We start from the raw sequence: 18,213 nt of genomic DNA on the forward strand, positions 1-18,213 counted from the left end.
AAAAAGAGGGAGTCCACTGGGTTTATTATGATCAAAAAAAATCAGTGAACTTTATAGTGACTGCTCGTGGCGGCATGGTGGGCGAGTCATCATTGCCCTAAGATATGTACGAGGGAAGCGATGGCTGGTCCATGTGTCGTGGTCGTGAACAGACGCTGCTCGTGGTATCTGGTCGGTCCTATCTTCGGGGATTTTTATTTGTATGTTCATAATATACGATTTTAAATTATAACTTTAAATATACATAAAATTGCTCGCAGAATCATAGTTTTTGTTAGTGGACGATATTTTTTGTAAAACTCTGCATCTGTTTAAAATATATATTAACTGAATGATTTTTTTAAATATATGAAATAAAAGTCAAATATTTTATACAATTGTTTTTTATTTTTTTATATCTTAGAGACAACCCTATTTTTTATGTTATGTGAAATACGCTTATCTGTAGCCCGAACAGTTGAACTAAGTGAGTAAATTAAGGTTGTCAAGGAATGAACTAATTAGATTTATCTTTCAATCATAAGTTCTGAACGCGATATATTACAGAAAAAAAAACTTGAAGATAACTTTAAAAATCAATGAATGTAATATGATAAGTACTGTCAGAGTGAAATTACATTATATTTTACTGGCAACTCCAAAACCTCATGACAAGTTTGGAATTATCCTTAATACCAGTATCTTGAGTGATGCCTTATATTTTTAAGATTAACAGTTCTTCGCTTCAGAGCTTATCAATCAGTTGCATGAGTCCCATTTCAGACAGGGATTCTGTTCTGATGAGCCCACTTCATGATGGGCCTCACAATGCTGTCGGCGCGAGGGTGAGCCCTCGAGCCTTTCACAAGCGCCAGTGCATCCCTGAGGTCTGCAGCAGCGTTGGGTTTGTCGGCTGCAGCAGCCTGGGCGCACCCGCATACCGCACCCCGGAGACCTTCCCACATTTCAGGGCCTCCGTCCAACCTAACATCGAACATAAGAACTTGAGAGCAAAATTTAAGGAAATTTACATTTTTACTGTTTTTTTTTTATGAAAATAAGGAACAAGACGATGGTAATTGATACGTCCTGCCCATTAGGTACAATGCAGTGCTGCTCAGGATTATTGAAAAACCAAAAAATTCTAAGCGACACTACAACTGCACTCGTCACCTTGAGACATAGATTGTCAAGTCTCATTTGCCCCATAATTTCACTAGCTACGGCGCTCTTCAGACCGAAACACAGTAATGCTACACATTACTGCATCACGGCAGCAATAGGCGCCGTTGTGGTACCCATAATCTAGCCGGCATCCGGTGCAAAGGAGCCTCCCACTGGTACTGTTGCTTCTCAATTTAAACTTTCTAGAAACTGTCATAACCATAATGTAAACACCAGGAACAGACATAAACTTATAATGCCTACTACTCGTCTAGGTCGAGTTAGTAAGTCTTTTGCGTGGCGATGTATATGCTTTTACAACAAAATCCCAGAAAATGTTCAAAACAAAAATATTGCGATAGTCAAAAGAATTGTTAAAAAGCTTTTATGACTTTAATAACATAAATGACTTTCTCAATGATGCCACAGATTGGGAATGGAGCGACCGTCCTCAAAAAAAAACAAACAAAATGCCCGAAAATGTAGAGGACATTGGGTCTACAAATTGCAGTCAACATACGTGCACCCAGGATGGGGGTATCCTACATCTAATAAGAGATCAGAGGTTAGTGAAAAGTTTCATCATCATCAACCTGAAGAACATCTCTGAACATGTTATGCGGTAGAAGATGTAAAGAGTCTCCACATCTCTACACAACGCCAAAAAAACACCCAATCATCAGAGACGACTTGAATGCTTTGAGCCGACTTTCCCCAAAACGTCCCCTCACATTGGGTCTACAAATTGAAGTCAACAATATACATGCATCCATCATCTCTTAGAAATTGTAATACTTAATAATATATGTGTAGTCTGATCGGGGTACATTTACTTCTATTAGGGTTGCCTTCCGTATTGATATATGTATATATATTATAACATTAGAAATAAGGGATTGCTTGTAACTAATTCCAGTAGGCATCATAAGATACATAATAGCTTTAAGTGTAAATGTATGCACTTCTATAATAAAGTCCCAGCCATTTTTCAGGCATTATCAATAAATAAATTTAAATGTTTTATAAAAAAATGGCTCTGTCGTATATCTTATTACTCCACTGCTGAATATCTAAATGATCGGACAGCCTGGGACTAGATATTGATTATTTTATAGTGATAGAAATGACTGTACAATTTTGAATATTTTTATTGAAAAGAGCGCAAAAAAAGAATTCTGGGAGAGTTTCTTGCGCTGCTTCTTCTCTCTCAGAGCGCTATTTGTTTCCGAAGCGTTAGTAGTATCTAGTAGTTATTAGAAATGACATCAAAAAGGAATCAATTTTGAGAAAATAAATGCCTTTTATGCCTTTTATAAGAGGACTCCATAGCCCTGCGCGACCTAAACATGTTTTATTACAATAATTATAAATTAAAAAAAAAGACGAAACAGAGGTGTCATCAAAATTGATTGAATTTTAGATAGAAGAAACAGGAGAAGTTTGAAAAATATACAGTACCTGTCCAGCATATGGAATGCTTTAGCGGCGATGAGGAACTGTCCCATCCGGTAGCTGTCATTGGCTACGAGCTGCAGAAGGGCAAAGCTGTCTGGAGTGCCCGCAGACTGTATTAACATATCCAACATTTTAGACAAGAATTTGTCATTTAATATGAAACATTTTTTTACGGAAAAGTGTTACGAGACGAGCAAAAGGTTCACCTGTGAAAGGTACACCTTACCCATTACAAAACAATGCCGCACAGGATTCATCATTGAACCCACAATTCTGAGTCTGGTAGGCCAAGTTGTTGTATACTTAAAAGATGGGCTGGGAGTTTCTTATCAGTTCTTCTCTCCATGTCAAAGCCCCTTTACGAAATTTATGACGTTTACCAAGTGTTATTGCTGTAAATAAATATATTTCTATTTCATTCATGGAGTATTTATATACCTTGATACAAATCTCCCAGGCCAGGTGTGCTTCCTTATTCATCACATGGCACCGACACAGACATGACAGGAACGTGAATGAGGATCGTATCTCATCATCCTGGATCAGGTGGAGACTCTCCTCGGCCTCACGGTAGAAACCCGTCGCTACCTTCGCCTGGTTAACATTTATTAATAAATAAAAATCATAAATTTTGGTCATGATGCATTGTGTGACTGCTTGTATAAATAAAAGTTAAAAGAATTTTTCAATTTATCAATATTTCATTTTTGCTGTTAAGTCTTAAAAAAAAATATTTCGTAGCACCGATTAATCGACTTTTTGGTGTGCGCATGTGAGGCGCCTTGATCCGGGTATCGGACATAAAAAAATCGCTAAACCTGAAGATCTCGTGTTGAAGGTATTCAAAAATCACGTAAAAAGATTGTTACATACAGAAAGACGTACATACCTAATAACAAATTAAAACAGTTTAAATCATTCATTCTTCATTGTCATCGGTGCTTCATAAGTGTGCAAAATTTCTCTTCTTTCAATCCGACGTTTTAATGTGGATAGAAATCCCGTTAAAATATTCTGTTAAATAGGCGCCTACTTCTGCCGGGAAGCAGTAATGTGTAAAAATTACTGTGCTTGGGTCTGAAGGTCGCCGCAGCTAGTGAAATTACTACACAAATGAGACTTAACGTCTTTTGTCTCAAGGTGACGAGCGCAATTGTTGTGCCGCTCAGAATTTTTGGGTACTTCAAGAATCCTGAGCGGCACAGCATTGTAATGGGTAGGATGTATTAATTACCATCAGCTGAACGTCCTGCTCGTCTCGTCTCTTATTTTCATAAAAAAGATACATACCTACTTAGCTTAGAAAAGCGTGTTAAAATCTAAGTATTACCTGAGCATAGTTGAAGTTAAACGTATCGTCATTCACGAAGAAGCTCTTGATGGAGTTGAGATAGACGAGAACCTCCTCGAACTGCCCTGCCAAGAAGTAGGACGAGGCCATGCACTGTCTGCCGGGGATCGTGTCACATTCTGATGCCGAGCTTCCCACGATGTGGAAGCTTTGTTGGGCTAATTTCATCTGCTCCTCCTGATTAAAAGAATCCAAATGAAATTTATACTATCTTAGATGAGAAACCATTCAGAGCTGAACATTTTTGCGCCGGTGACTTGACGGTGCCAAAATTAGACAAGAACTGCTGTGACCGCCTGAATAATGCATACGTGCTGTAATCATAGACAATAAAATGGCCGATGAGCTGGCAAAAGCCGGGAGGAAAGCAGTCCGTGTATCCAAAACCTATATGTGGACTAAGTCTAAGACGACGCACACTTATTAACAAATGTTAACAAAAGGCAATTATACACTGACAGCAATGACTACGGCCCACTTATGCACAAACGTAACAACCCTTGGAAAATAGGTGTGCTTTTCTTATTTACTTCCAAGTGATATTTGCACTACTCGCGTCAAAAAAAAATTTTTTTATGACATTAAGGGACTGACTTTAGGCGAGCAGAACGTTCAGCTGATGGTAATTAATGCGCCATGCCCATTACAGTGCAGTGTCATTCAGGGTTATTGAAAGACCCAAATATTCTGAGCAGCACTACAACTGCGCTCGTCACTTCGAGACATAAGATGTTAAGTCTCATTTGCCCAGTAAATTCACTAGCTACGGCGCAGCACTAGCTTCAGACCGAAATACAGTAATGCTTACACATTACTGTTTGAAGGAGAAATAGGCGCCGTTGTGGTACCCATAAACTAGACGGCATCTTGTGCAAAGGAGCCTTCCACTGGTAATGTAAATGTACTGCGGTTCCTAAATGCTGTACGCCTTGACGCCGAGTATCTATGAGTGGCGAACACAGTCAGTCACAATAATAACCACACTCTCCAAATAATAATAAGACTTGAAACGGTAACCCCAATTAGATTCAATTCAGATAGGAGGAGATTCTCAATTTTTCTGTTATTCATTTTTATGTTTTTCAATATCAAAAATTGTAAATGCTAAGCTAGCTAGCTGTAAAAATGTATGTTGAATTAGGCGGTAATCCATAAATTATCTAATGGTTAAATGTTAATTCCGCATGTCAGTCTGCATGCAGAATTAATCTAAAGCCCAACCGCACGGCTTAGTTACGGGCACAGCTTAGAGGCTATAAGCGTCCTCCACGGAAGAATTGGCCCACGTTGAATGCACGACCGAACACCGTTATAATAATTAACAATGTGTGCGCGCATAATAGACCAGTGCTGAAGCCTTTGAAAATAATAAAAAGTGAAAAAAAAAATAGAATTAGAATGAAACCTATTGGAAAAGGAAGAGAATATAATAAAAATTACAGGAAAAAAAAATACGGGCGATCTGAGGTGGGCAAATGGAAGGAGAGGGGGGGGTGGATAAGTAACGGCTTATCTCGATTTCCAGCAAAGGAGGTGAGGTTTTGAGGTTATGTGAAAAAAGTGTGAAAACAAAAGTTGTACATCTTATTATTACCTACAACTTTGCCATTTGAGGTTTTTCATAGGACTTGCAGTTTTGCCGGAAAACGAGATAAACCATTTTTACCCAAAAACCCCATTTCCACTTCCCGACCTCAGATTATCCGTAATTTATTTTTCCTTTTATTTTTGTTATATTCTCTTCCATTACCATTTGATTTCATCCTACTATTATTATTTTTTTGGTTTCAAACTACTTAACCGACCATCATACAATTTTAACATGTTGTCAGGGGTACGAAGAAGGTGTATTCTTCTTGTAACGTTGGGAACGTTGTAATCTGTGTGATACGAATTTATCGCGAACGAAGTCTCGGGCAGCAGCCAGTTAATGATGATGTAAGGCAACTTACATCGGCAGTTTCATTAAAGAGTCTCACAGCCACCACCCCTCTTAATATGTAGTGCAGAGGTGAGCTGGGCTGCAAGGGTTCCAGCAGCTTCCTAGCTTCCAGCGGCTCCCTGTGACGCAGTTTGTATCCCGCAAGGTTGAGTCTGGCTTCAGGAACCACGTCCACGAGCTCTGGAAGTACCTGAGGATGGAATATAGCAGTAGTATTATTTTTAGCACTAGCTTCAAAAAATTTATCCCCGATATCGTAAGATATGTCCCACTCTATTAATTTAATGTGAGTTCATGCCCTTTCAGTTGAGCTATAACAATCTACTACTACGGGTACAGCCGAATATTGGATCTATAATACGAATTGAAGTTCAAAGTCTTTTAAAAAAACAATTTAGGTCAATATTGCTGTATGTTAAAATATTTAATATCCCAATAAATAAAAACTATGAAGAAGATTTTCAAATTCAAATTTATACAAAATAAATGACGCTTTTTCGGCACAGTTTCACAAAATACAATGGCACTTTCGGTGTAGAATGTTCTAATGTTCATTACCTTCAAAGCACCTTCTCCGTTCCTAAACACGACTAGGTTATGCTTGACCAGGTCTTGAGCGAACGTGTGTTGATCGGACGATATTTGCTTCAGTTCTGCCTCAGCAGACTTTCCGTTGTACAATCTATGGATATTGGAAGTTATAGTAATTTATATGCATGTCACAGTTTCATTTACTCCCGAAATGTACACTAAGACCATGCAAATATTATTGAAATCTGTCTGAGGATACTGGACAATAAAAGGCAATTGAAACACCTAAACACTAGCCAGGGTACAGAGAGAGATCTCCCATACTTTAACATTCAGTCAAGCGGATGTAGACTCTAACACAAAAAGAAGAAGGAATACCCGTCATATCTGCAGGGTATTTAGTCTGCTTCATAAGAAAGGGGCCATACATCATGGAGGACATGAGTACCTACCTTTAATAAAATAATCATGACAGAGGCCGGTCCGGGGAGAAATACTTCAATATCCAAAGTCCAAGTATCCGAGGTGGTGAATTTGCACTCAGGACAGAATAATGAATGTATAAAAAATATATTATAAATTATCACATCAGTCAGACGACGCCCACTACTGAGCAAAAGCTATAGATCCAATGCTTAAAAGATAAATACAATGTACAAAAATCTGTATTCACAAAAATAAAAATAACAAAGATATTTATATTGATATAACTTTCAGCCGAGAAGACAACATTAGAAAACCATTATTATGGCACACATATTGAATGTAATTCCTGACTTTATGCAGTTTATATCATAGATTATTATTAGAGTTGAAAGAAACGTTGTTTTGCCAAAATAAAGTTATGAAAACATAGCATCATATGCTTTATAATACAAATCACTTTATTCATGTAGGTCACAGAAATCACACTTATGAATGTCAAAAGTTTACCTACTTTTCTTTACTCATTTACCACCACGTCGTAAAAGGTTGAGATGAAGTGGCAAGAAACTCATTGCCATAAATCAACATACCCATCGTTTTACAAATCATTTCAACTAAAAGTAATTTAATATGTAAAGTGGATACAAAAAGGTATTTTGGGAGAATATTTTACTTTAATTTTAAGAACATGAAGCAGAGTTTCTGGCAACAGGATCATCCTGCCGTCAGCAGTAGCGCACGTTTACGAGCATGACATATGCACGCACGCAGGACAAGCTGGGGTATGAGTGCCGCCCATACTGTTTTGCAACACCAGGGGAAACACAGAAGCGTTACTAGCTCTTACGGCCGTTCCCAATATACTATCTACAGATAGAGATAAATACTACCTTCTCGTGTCAGTAATTAGCTGCCAAAAATCTGAAGCTGTCCCAATATACCCGATAAGTCATTCTTATCGCCTTATATTGGGACGCGTGAATTGTTATTTCCATACAAACTTCTATTGCTGGTAAGCTATACGTCATCCCATTGACAGATAGCGTGTACGGATGAGGTGAGTTACCGTTGATAAGTTTATTGGGACAGAAAAGTCAACGATAGTTAAGATTTTTATCCCAAGTAAGAGATAGACTGAATATTGGGAACGGTCGTTAGTGAGCAGTATGTGCTATTTTTCAAGTCACTCGTATTGTCTTGGAAACACAGCGCAAGGCCTGCAAACTGTCTTGCCTGCCTATTCCATAATGAGTAAGTGGAAATAATTCCTCGAAAACCGCACTCAAAATTTGCATGCCCTAAGGCGATAATCGAAAAATAATATATAGTAGAGGTAAGAAATACTTTAACAGTGATAGAAATTGTAAGAGTAAATGTTGTATCACCTGAACAGGTTACAGGCCTTCAAGTTACCAGCGACGGTGGAGGTGGGGTGCTGCGCGAGGTAGACACCCAGGACTTCCTGCGAGACGTCGTAGTAGTCCAACTTGTAATAGCACAGGGCCACGTACACGTTCAGCGCCATGTATGTACTGAAGTCAAAAATAAAAATATGGAGGATTCCTATGCCATCTTGTGGAAGCTATCGGTCTCGTTGAGGCGTAGATTTTGGGACAGTCCAATTTTAAACACGCTAGCAGAGAAACATGATTAAGGAACCTTTTTGCAACACTGGGGAAGGGGTTGGACATGTGCGTAGCGGTATTTATGCCCTACAATTAAGAGCCTTTCGTTTTAATTATTGTTATATAAGTGTATACTAACATAAATTTAGGTATCGTTATTCGACTGAACAAATTTTCTGGGTAAAATTAGGTTGATGGATGATGGATGATAGATTCAATATGTTTTGGGAGGTCATCGTAAAACCTCACACTATAAGTATGTAAGTCTGAACAAATAATAGTTCCTAAGCATTTACTCACAGCTACGCCTGTACATAAAAAAACTCAGCCCTGAATTAGTAGAATAACGTTCGATTTATACAAAAAATTTATTAAAATTCATGCTTTTATTTGCAGATCTAAGATCGAAATATACGATAACAAATACTCGTATCTTACTAAGATTACTATTTAACTACATGTATACTAAACACAAAATAAAAATTTATATTAAATCTAGCGTATAATAGAAAATTTGATTAAATTACATTCGCACACTTTGGAATATAATTTATTTTTATGCTATTTATTTATTTACAACTAGGTACAAATAGGTCAACAGATAATTGTATATATACCAGTGAATATTGGCTAGTGCTTTGACCCATTCCATACCATGGTCTTTCTCGTATCTTTTGTAACTGAAATTAAACAAGTTTGTTACTGGATTAATGTCCCATTTCTAACATTATAGTTGAGAGCTCTGTAAAAAGGCCGGCAACTCTCTTCCATAAAAACGTGGCTATTGTGGTCTAGACTCAATTAAGTTATTTTATTTTATTTTTATGTTATATATTTATTTCATAAAAATCTGCAGCACATAACATCACTTATTTGCTAAAGTATTGTATGACAAAACATGGGCCAACAGAGTTTTTATATTATTTAGGCAAGACAAATTTCTTAAATAGCATCCTAAAGATAAACTGAAACAAGAAAAACAAAGTGAGTACGTTAAACATTCAGTTTACTTACGTGTGTGTGTGGGGAGGGGGGGGGGTATGTGTAGGTATATGGGGTATGTGTGGGGTATATGTATATCTTATGTTGGGCATCTGGGTATTATGATGAGAATTTTATAGACGGAAATGTAATCACAACATTAGTTATGACTGAAGATTTTAAAGGTAGAATGCTTAATATTAAATTACGAGATAAGACACATTTTACTAAAATAAGGAAGAAAACTAAACTAGAAAGTAATGAAATTAGTCTTAACTAAGAACTAAAAACTTAAGAAACTAAAATCTCGCTGGGAAGGTAATGCAATAAGGGACAGTAAAGGAAAATGGACAAAAGATGTTGTTGAATAGTATCCTAGACATAGGAAAAGAAATAGAGGATATAAACTGCTATGGATAGAGATACATGGATGGATCTGGAGGAGGCCTATGTCGGAAGATAAGCGGACGATGAAGAAACTAGAAATAAACTAGAGAATAAAACAATTGCCGTGTTAATGTACTGTATTGTTTGCAAATAAAGGCTTTCATTCATTCATTTATTTAATATTGTAAATGTCTACATCAGAATGTGTTACCCATAAAACAATAAGTTTAATAAGGCTCATCAAACAGGCTCGTCAAATTATTGAGGTTCGATTATAATAGATACACCAGGTACATATAAGTTAGGTATCTATCAAAATACAGACCCTGTGACTGAAAGACCCGACCAAACATACGTATTCTAATCAACAAATAGGCTCGTCGATCAATCAGTGGTTAGATAATTATTAATAAGTTGAAGTCTGACTTTGCCTCGTACAGATACCTTGTGGAAACAATAACCGGCAGCAGTTTATATATGATATAACTTAGGCTTAGATCTATAAAGCGAAAGAATTTGCTTAGACTTTACTTAAATAAAACTTATATGAGCGTGCTAAAACGCAAACTTGACTAATGCATTGTACTGTCTTACATAAGCTTATATATAAGATTTTCAAGCTAAGAGAAAACTCCCAACTTAAAGGCCAGCGAGGCATCTCTTGAGCCTAGATATTGCCAAGTCCATGGTTGACTCACCATTCCCTCAAAGAATCTACTTGCCTAATAACCTAATTTAGCCTAAAGGCTTTCAATAGATTTCAATCAGATTATCAATTTTTGTTAATGGCCGATTCGTCACCCTCAGTAAGGGTAGAACACTTGAAAGATTTTAAATACGAGTACTTATTTGCATGCAGTAGTGCATTGTGAAACGATATTGTGTGTAAGGGTCAAACGGATGCGGCCACCATTCAAACGTATATTTATTGGCACAGCTTATGATTATCATAAAAATTATTTTATCATATTAATGTTAAAATTAAAACAAAAATTACTATGTGGTGGTGTGTAAAGAGTACTAGCATTTCCGTGTTTACGACTAGGCTGATCCGTCGACCGAAATAACCGCCAACACTTCATCTACGCGTTGATTGTAGGTACTTCTTACAGTCCCTGTCTTACATTCTCTGGGCTGCACGAGACAAAGTGTCTCAACACAAAAGGGCAAATATTTAGGATCACTAAGACCGACATATTTGTGACTCTATTCAGCAGTCAAATTGGCAGCCCCAGCACCACCAAAATAACTTCAATATGAGAAGGCATTGGTAAATAAAGTGTCAATATACCGTCTATCCAAAAGCAGCTTCTTGTACACATCGATTGCCTCTTGATAGTGCGCGCGCAGGTAGTGGACAGACGCCAGGCTGAGCTGGTCTTCCGGCACGTCGCGGAGGGTAGCGTGGGCCCGCATGAGGGCGTCCTCGTCGCCAAGTTTGTGCGCCAGGTGGAACTGAAGGCGGTTCTAGATACATACGAGCATTTTGTAAGCTTGGGAGTCCTAACTTTACAAAAAGTCCAACTTGGGAAATGCGAGTTCACATGATCGCAATTTAACCTAAACATTAACGTTTTTTCAAAAGATTTACTAACTGAAGCCAATCGTGCAAATTTAATTTCAAAGTATTTTTGCCTGCAGTAGATCGTTTCATACATGGCACCTACTACTGCCGTGAAGGACTAATGTGTAAGCATTACTGTATTTAAGTCTGAAGGGCGCCGTAGCTAGTTAAATTAGTGGGCAAATGAGACTTGACATCTAATATCTCAAGATGACGAGCGCAGTTGCATCTTGAGCGGGACTGCATTGTAATGGGCCCTGCCCATATCAATTACCATCAGCTGAACGTCCTGCTCGTCTCGTCCCTTATTTTCATAAAAGAAAAAAAGAAAAGAGATATATTTACTGCTAAGCATTTTTTAGTAGAGTTCTTTATGGATATCAATAAAGTCTATAAGAGCTACGCAATTAAAATTTTATATTGATATATTAAGACGTGTACTCACGATATATATTTTATTGGTTTGATGCCGATATTTCAATCCAATTGTATGAATCGTTCCGCCGTGACCACGATATTAAAAGTTCCGCGATGATAAAAGTTTAATGTTTTATATCTTCAATAAAGTCAATGTGAATGTCAAGATAATTTTGTTTATCTGGTGTAATTCAATCCCTAGGTTAAAAAAAACCGAACCACGTCGGGAAAAGGTTGGGAGTGCCCTTGCATTTCGCTTGGCTCGTCTTGGCGGGTTTAGATCTTGTATGTGCGTTACCATCAGGTAAACCAGGAGCTGCAGTCACCTGTCACACCACTTATTTTTAAGTTGACTAATTATTTGGATACCTTTAGATCACATTTTGGAGCTCTGTCAACTACATCTTGCGACTCCTTGTACATTCCTGAAACAAATTTTAAGCATTAAGTGCTTCCATACAGTCCTTATATTTATTGACTCTGATTAAATAATTTTTTAAGGATTAAAACGCGTGTAAATGAATTTTAACATTAGGTTTTCGCGAAAAGGCTACAATTTTATAATGATTCGTTTTACCTGATGTTTTGTGACCTTTGCAGGATCACGTTTCCGGTGGGGACCGAGCCGATAGCCTCGAGGATACGAGCGGAGCTAGATAACCTAGCTCCGCTCAAGATCTCCATAGTTTTGATTTATTACAAACATAAAACAATTTTCTTTCCAAAAACTATCTTCTGTTAAATAGTATTGGTGTACAATTAATAAATTTTCGGCCATAAATTTTTTATTAATATTGAATAATTAGCATGGCTTAACCGTAACCGTAACCTTTAACTGTAAAAGTTATATAAAAAATAGAAATGTAAAGAAAAAATGTTTTTATTTTTGTAATATTCTGCAGATATATAAAAATATAGCTACCTATCTTTATATAAACCGTCAAGAAATGGTAACAATTATGCGCTATTTTGGTGATTTCTTGGGATAGCGGCATTAAATAGAATTTTATTCAAATAAATTTGTAGCACCCGCGTTAATCATTAACTGGATCCATATAGTGCTTTGTCCATCTGAGCGAAAAGTTTTTTCAGTATCAGATGTTTTAAAGAACTAGTGCCATTATATTGAAATTATTTAACCAAAGATCTTTACAATACAGCGTTCAGATTAAAGCAACACTAAATGCCAGCGACCTTGAGCGATATGAGTTCACGGCTGCTGGCCCGCCATCTATGTAACAAAACCAATATTTTCAACATTCTTGCGTGGAAAACAGTTTATATGCTTACAATCCTCGTAATTCACTACTAATCTGAATAAATGAACCTACACAAAAAAATACAAGCTATAAGAATAACTTTTCTGAGAGAAGTACCAAAAAAATGCGTCACGCCATGCCATAAAACTTGTTTAACTTCAAAGAAAAGTGGTAGTTCAAAAAGGCTCGGCAGTGTTAACTATAACCAACAGCAAGCATTAGCAACCTACAAATAAGACTTAAAGATATGTGTAACAGAATTGAGTAGTGTTCATAGCTCGAAATGCTATACTTTCACCACAAAACTTGTCTAAAAACACCATGTTTCCGTGTTTTCTGCTTACTCTTCGCCTTAAGTAGAGATCATCTCCATTTGATCTCTTGCAACCTCACTTGACTTGAACGCCATAAATACAATTATAAATCTTATTGTACGATATTACATTGTAGGAATACATATTTAAAAAAAAAGCATTTCTTGCGCTTATTCTTCTCTGGTCTGGGGCACACTATTTTGTATGGGTTTTTGGCGTTCAATGAGTGGTTTTAAATCCTATTTTGTATAAAAATATTTAAATTTGATTGGAGAGGATGGAATTAGGCTAGTATATATGTATGTATAAGTAAGACCTACCCAAGTAGAAGTAGCAGACAGCTATATCGAGTGTGACGTTATCAGCCACACGAGCGTCCAGTCCTTCCGTGGCCTGGATCTGGAGGTATGTGTCCAGGGCACGGCGATGCTCAGCCAGGTGGAACCAGCACCAAGCTGTCCACACCGTCACCCACACGTCAGTGTTTCCCTCGTGCTTTAGAAACTTAAAAGAAATGTTACAATGCTCGTTTTAATCGAAATTTAATAAAGTATCCTTTAATGAAAAAACTACGTCGTCTATTTTGCGCTTAGCCAATAAATTTATATATTTATTAATAATGCTGACATAATAATTTGACGACCCCTATAGCCCAGTGGTTAGTGACCCTGCCTACTGAGCTAGAGACTCCCGGCTTCGAATCCCGGTAGGTGCAATCATTTATATGATTAATATGAATGTTTGTTTAAGAGTCATAGATGTTTACTGCATTTATCACGGGGAGTGTTCCGAAGAGCCGTTTAACCTGATTCCTGCCGCCGAATTCCACCTTAACACGACACGCCACAAGTTAGGATATCATCCCCACCATCTGGATGTGTGGCGGTCCTCCACAGTGCGGTTTACAAGGAGCTTTCTTCCACGTACTACAAAGCTGTGGAATGAACTTCCTTGTGCGGTGTTTCCGAGACGATACGACATGGGTACCTTCAAAAAAAGCGCGTACACCTTCCTTAAAGGCTGGCAACGCTCGTATGATTCCTCTGGTGTTGCAAGAGATTGTGGGCGGCGGTGATCACTTAACAACAGGTGACCCGTACGCCCGTCCTCCTATTCCATAAAAAAAATGTTTATTTGTATTTACGTATGTTTAAGTAAGTAAATATTATTAAATATATCGTTGTCTTGCACCCGAAGGCTATGTCTAGTTTGGGGCAAGATAATTTGTGTAAGAGTTTCTCAATATATCATGTATATCAATAAGAAACAATAAAAGAAATTCAGTAATGAAAACACAAGGGCAAATAATAACAATAATGTTTTGATTAGAGAAAGGGAGGAAGAGGCCTATGTTCAGAGTTACCTCCGAGATCGAATCGGAAATGAGGAGATCTGTAGGAGAACCAAAGTAATAGCACAAATGATTGCGAAACTGAAGTGGCTACATAGCTCGAAGGACCGATGACCGTTTGGTTACCACATACCCTAAAAAGCAGTGTTGGTAGGCCCCTCACAAGATGGACCAATGATCTGATCAAGATCGCCCAAATAGTTGGATGATGGCCGCATAGGACCGATAGTCGTGGAGATCTTTGAGGGAAACCTTGTCTAGTAGTGGGAAGATTACGTAGACGCGTTGGTATCCTACGTACTACAATTAAAAGTTGAAAGCTAGGTATTACTACGAGTGAGGGTAATATCATAATACCATCTGGCATTTATTTAATTTAACAGCTTCACGCAGTTCGATATAGTTGATAAATCACTGAATCGTTTGATATTTGGACTGTTTGAAATGACTTTCAATAAAATCGAAGCTATAAAATTAACCGATTTGAGAATTTTGTCTCTTCAGCTGTCTTGTTGGACGAAACTTGACTCATCTCGACTTCAAACTTTATAATATTACTGCTTCACGGCGGAAATAGGCGCCGTTGTGGTACCCATAATCTAGCCAGCATCCTGTGCAAAGGAGCCTCCCCTGGTTGAGTGAATAGAGGTCACACAATCTTATCGGTTCGAAATTATTAATCTAATTGCCTAATGCAGTTTAATATCTTATGAGTCACCTTTTGCCTTTATTGTTACAGACCTCGAGCATAGTTATAGCCCCATTGTAATCCCTCTTGAGGAGGAAATCTTCGAGTTCAGGAAACTGCTTCTTAACTGCACTGCCACCACTTGATCTGCTGTCACTTGCGGGCTTTGCTCTTGAGAGTATCTGGAAGTTGAAATTAATACTTATGCATTTTTTTTATGGAAGAAGAGGACAAAGGAGCGTATGGGTCCATCAGATATTAAGTCCACCCACAATATTCTCTTGCAACACCAGAGGAAAAACAGGAGCGTTGCCGGCCTGGTGTACTAAAGTGCTTGCTAAAGTTTGCATGCCTTATGGGTTAGGATAAGAGCACCTGTTAATTATAAACCAAGAACATCTTATTATTACCTTATCTTGCAAATAAAGATGATTTGATTTGCTTTTTTGACGTGACAACGTCTTATAATTGGATAGAGCCAGCCGGCTCTATCCGCATCCGATAGTGCAGCCGCACGCACGAAAAAACATGACTCATGCGGCGTTACCTCGCTCTGAGGCGTTCCATTTAAGGCTTGAAGTGCAAGCGAGAGCGCGGAACGAGCGACAAAGAAGCACAATCGGCCTTTGCGTTCGGCAGCGTTCGACATCCGTCTCTCTCCTACTTGAGTGAGCGAAGCGTCTGTATACTATAGTACATTTACATGTTTTGATCGAGTATCAAGTGCAGTGAAAATTGCTCAACGCACATTTATACTTGTAAAAACTATTAAATTGTAAAAAAAATTGACATAATTGTATTTATGCGTAATAATCTAACTTAGTTCTAACAAATCTTAGTTCTAACTAATAAATCTAACTTAGTTCCTTAGTATTTTGAAAATTTGACAAATGTTCGCTTTTATCTATACGCTAGTTTATTTTAAGTCATAAAGTTTGTTTGTTTCCGAGTCATGGATGTTTAAATGTATTTATGTATGTTTATATGAATTTATGTATGTTTAAGTAAGTATATTGTATTAAATATATCATTGTCTTGTAACCCATAACACAGGCTATATATGCTTAACTTCGGTCAAGATAATTTGTGTGAAAAGTGTGTCAAAATTATATTATATTATTATATAAAGGTATGCAAATAACAATTTAAATTTGTAAGAAAATAGTAATTCGTAGCTCAAAATAATGCATTGATATGTGCTTGGGAGACGAAAATAAATATATTTTGAATATTACTTTGAACTATATACAATAACAGATTTATTTCTAAAAAAGAGATCGATGAAATAAAATTATAGTTACATACGACTTACCATTTTAATGAATTATAATATAATATTCAAATAATAGTATTATGCTACAACTGTGAGCTTGGAAAGTATCAGATATTCATTCAATTTCACTGTTTGTCAATTTTCGATGAATGTTGTCATAGCGATATTCTTCGTTACCATAGCAACGCTACAATAGTAGCCCCTAAAGCGGGATTTTCACTATCCCCGTAAACTGAGTCCGAATTTTTATCGGATAGTGAGAACCCTGCATTAAGCAAGTCACAGGTGTAGATTAAAAGTAGAAATACAGGTTCTTCACAAAGTTTTTGTTTTTTTTTATGTCAAGCCTAACTTAGCAAAATAGGAACAAAAAATTTTATTTTATTGAAACAATTTTATTGTAGTTACAATTGGAGATGAAATATCTGAAGTTGAAAAAAAAATTGTATGTGCTCAAATAGAGCGTAGACATAAATACAGGCTGAAGTTTTTAAGAAAGAAAACTGATCCATGCCAGCACTCACTACAAGCAGGATATGTTTTCGATCCAGCTATGCAACCATTTCTCTCAATGAAAGCATGCCAATATGAATACTTTAAGCCAACTCTATCATCAGACATTTCTGCATTCTGTATGACCATATTACCAATGATTATTTATGGCACTTTAATTTGGCACCAAAGATCCGACTTTGAAATGGATTGTCGTTGTGGAAGATTGAAATATAGAGACAAACGCTTTAAATTTATTTAATAAAATTATGCAGTTCAATAATCAATTGAGGACATCTCCTATATGCCGCGTGTATAAGTATATTAGACTTATTTAGAACAAACAGAGTGCAAAACCGATATCATAAAGAATCTATGGTAAATTTTGTGGTTAAGTTGAGGGGTGGTGGCTTGGACACGTGGAGCGAATGAGTGAAGAAAGAATGACTCATCAAATATATAAGGCAAGTGTGTGTGGGCAAGTCGGTCGCGGGAGACCTCGTAGAACATTCGTCGACCAAATTGGGGACTTTTTGAGAAAAGGAGAGGTCCGAAGCACCCGCACCCGGCGAGCATGTATGAAAAGAGTAATGAATGTAGAAGAAGCGCGTGCGGTTTGTAAGGATAGAAGCAAATGGCATTCTATTGTCACTGCCTAGCCCGACGGGAACAAGGCGTGAGTGTTTGTATGTATGTATGTATGTATGTGTTGAGGGGCCTGTTACCTGAATGGAAGAATAAAACAGGAGGCTATTATCTATATAATTGTAAATGCATTTAAATTATATTTTTAAGAATTCGAAAATCATTAAAAATATTGGAAGCACAAATTAAAAGGAGAAATTGGGTAAGTGTGACCTTAATAAATTCCTAACGATTTTTTTTTATATTTCTACTTTTAACCGCTGATTTCATCTATTTTTTTATAAAAGTGGCCTTTGCCTATAGAAATACAACCCCTAGCAACGATGTCAACAAACAATCAGTTGCTAACCAAACAAGTTACGTAGAAAC

General features: G+C 37.2%; 1 protein-coding gene across 2 annotated transcripts; it reads right to left on the reverse strand.

The window, feature by feature from the left end:
- Window positions 1-563: 563 nt before the first annotated feature.
- Window positions 564-16,836, reverse strand: LOC126969403 (intraflagellar transport protein 56). Of its 2 annotated transcripts, XM_050814798.1 has the most exons (13): window positions 16,747-16,836; window positions 15,488-15,616; window positions 13,716-13,899; window positions 12,192-12,247; window positions 11,133-11,308; window positions 9,091-9,153; window positions 8,234-8,380; window positions 6,450-6,573; window positions 5,902-6,081; window positions 3,929-4,126; window positions 3,037-3,192; window positions 2,602-2,708; window positions 564-963 (listed from the first exon to the last, which is right to left on the reverse strand). In XM_050814798.1, the coding sequence occupies exons 1-13, from the start codon at window positions 16,747-16,749 to the stop codon at window positions 759-761; spliced, it is 1,728 nt and encodes a 575-aa protein (XP_050670755.1). In that variant the 5' UTR covers window positions 16,750-16,836; the 3' UTR covers window positions 564-758. The 2 variants fall into 2 exon arrangements, with proteins under 2 accessions (XP_050670755.1, XP_050670756.1); XM_050814799.1 differs by lacking the exon at window positions 3,929-4,126.
- Window positions 16,837-18,213: the final 1,377 nt, after the last annotated feature.

Source organism: Leptidea sinapis, chromosome 18, assembly GCF_905404315.1.
Source record: "Leptidea sinapis chromosome 18, ilLepSina1.1, whole genome shotgun sequence".
NCBI lineage: Eukaryota > Metazoa > Arthropoda > Insecta > Lepidoptera > Pieridae > Leptidea > Leptidea sinapis.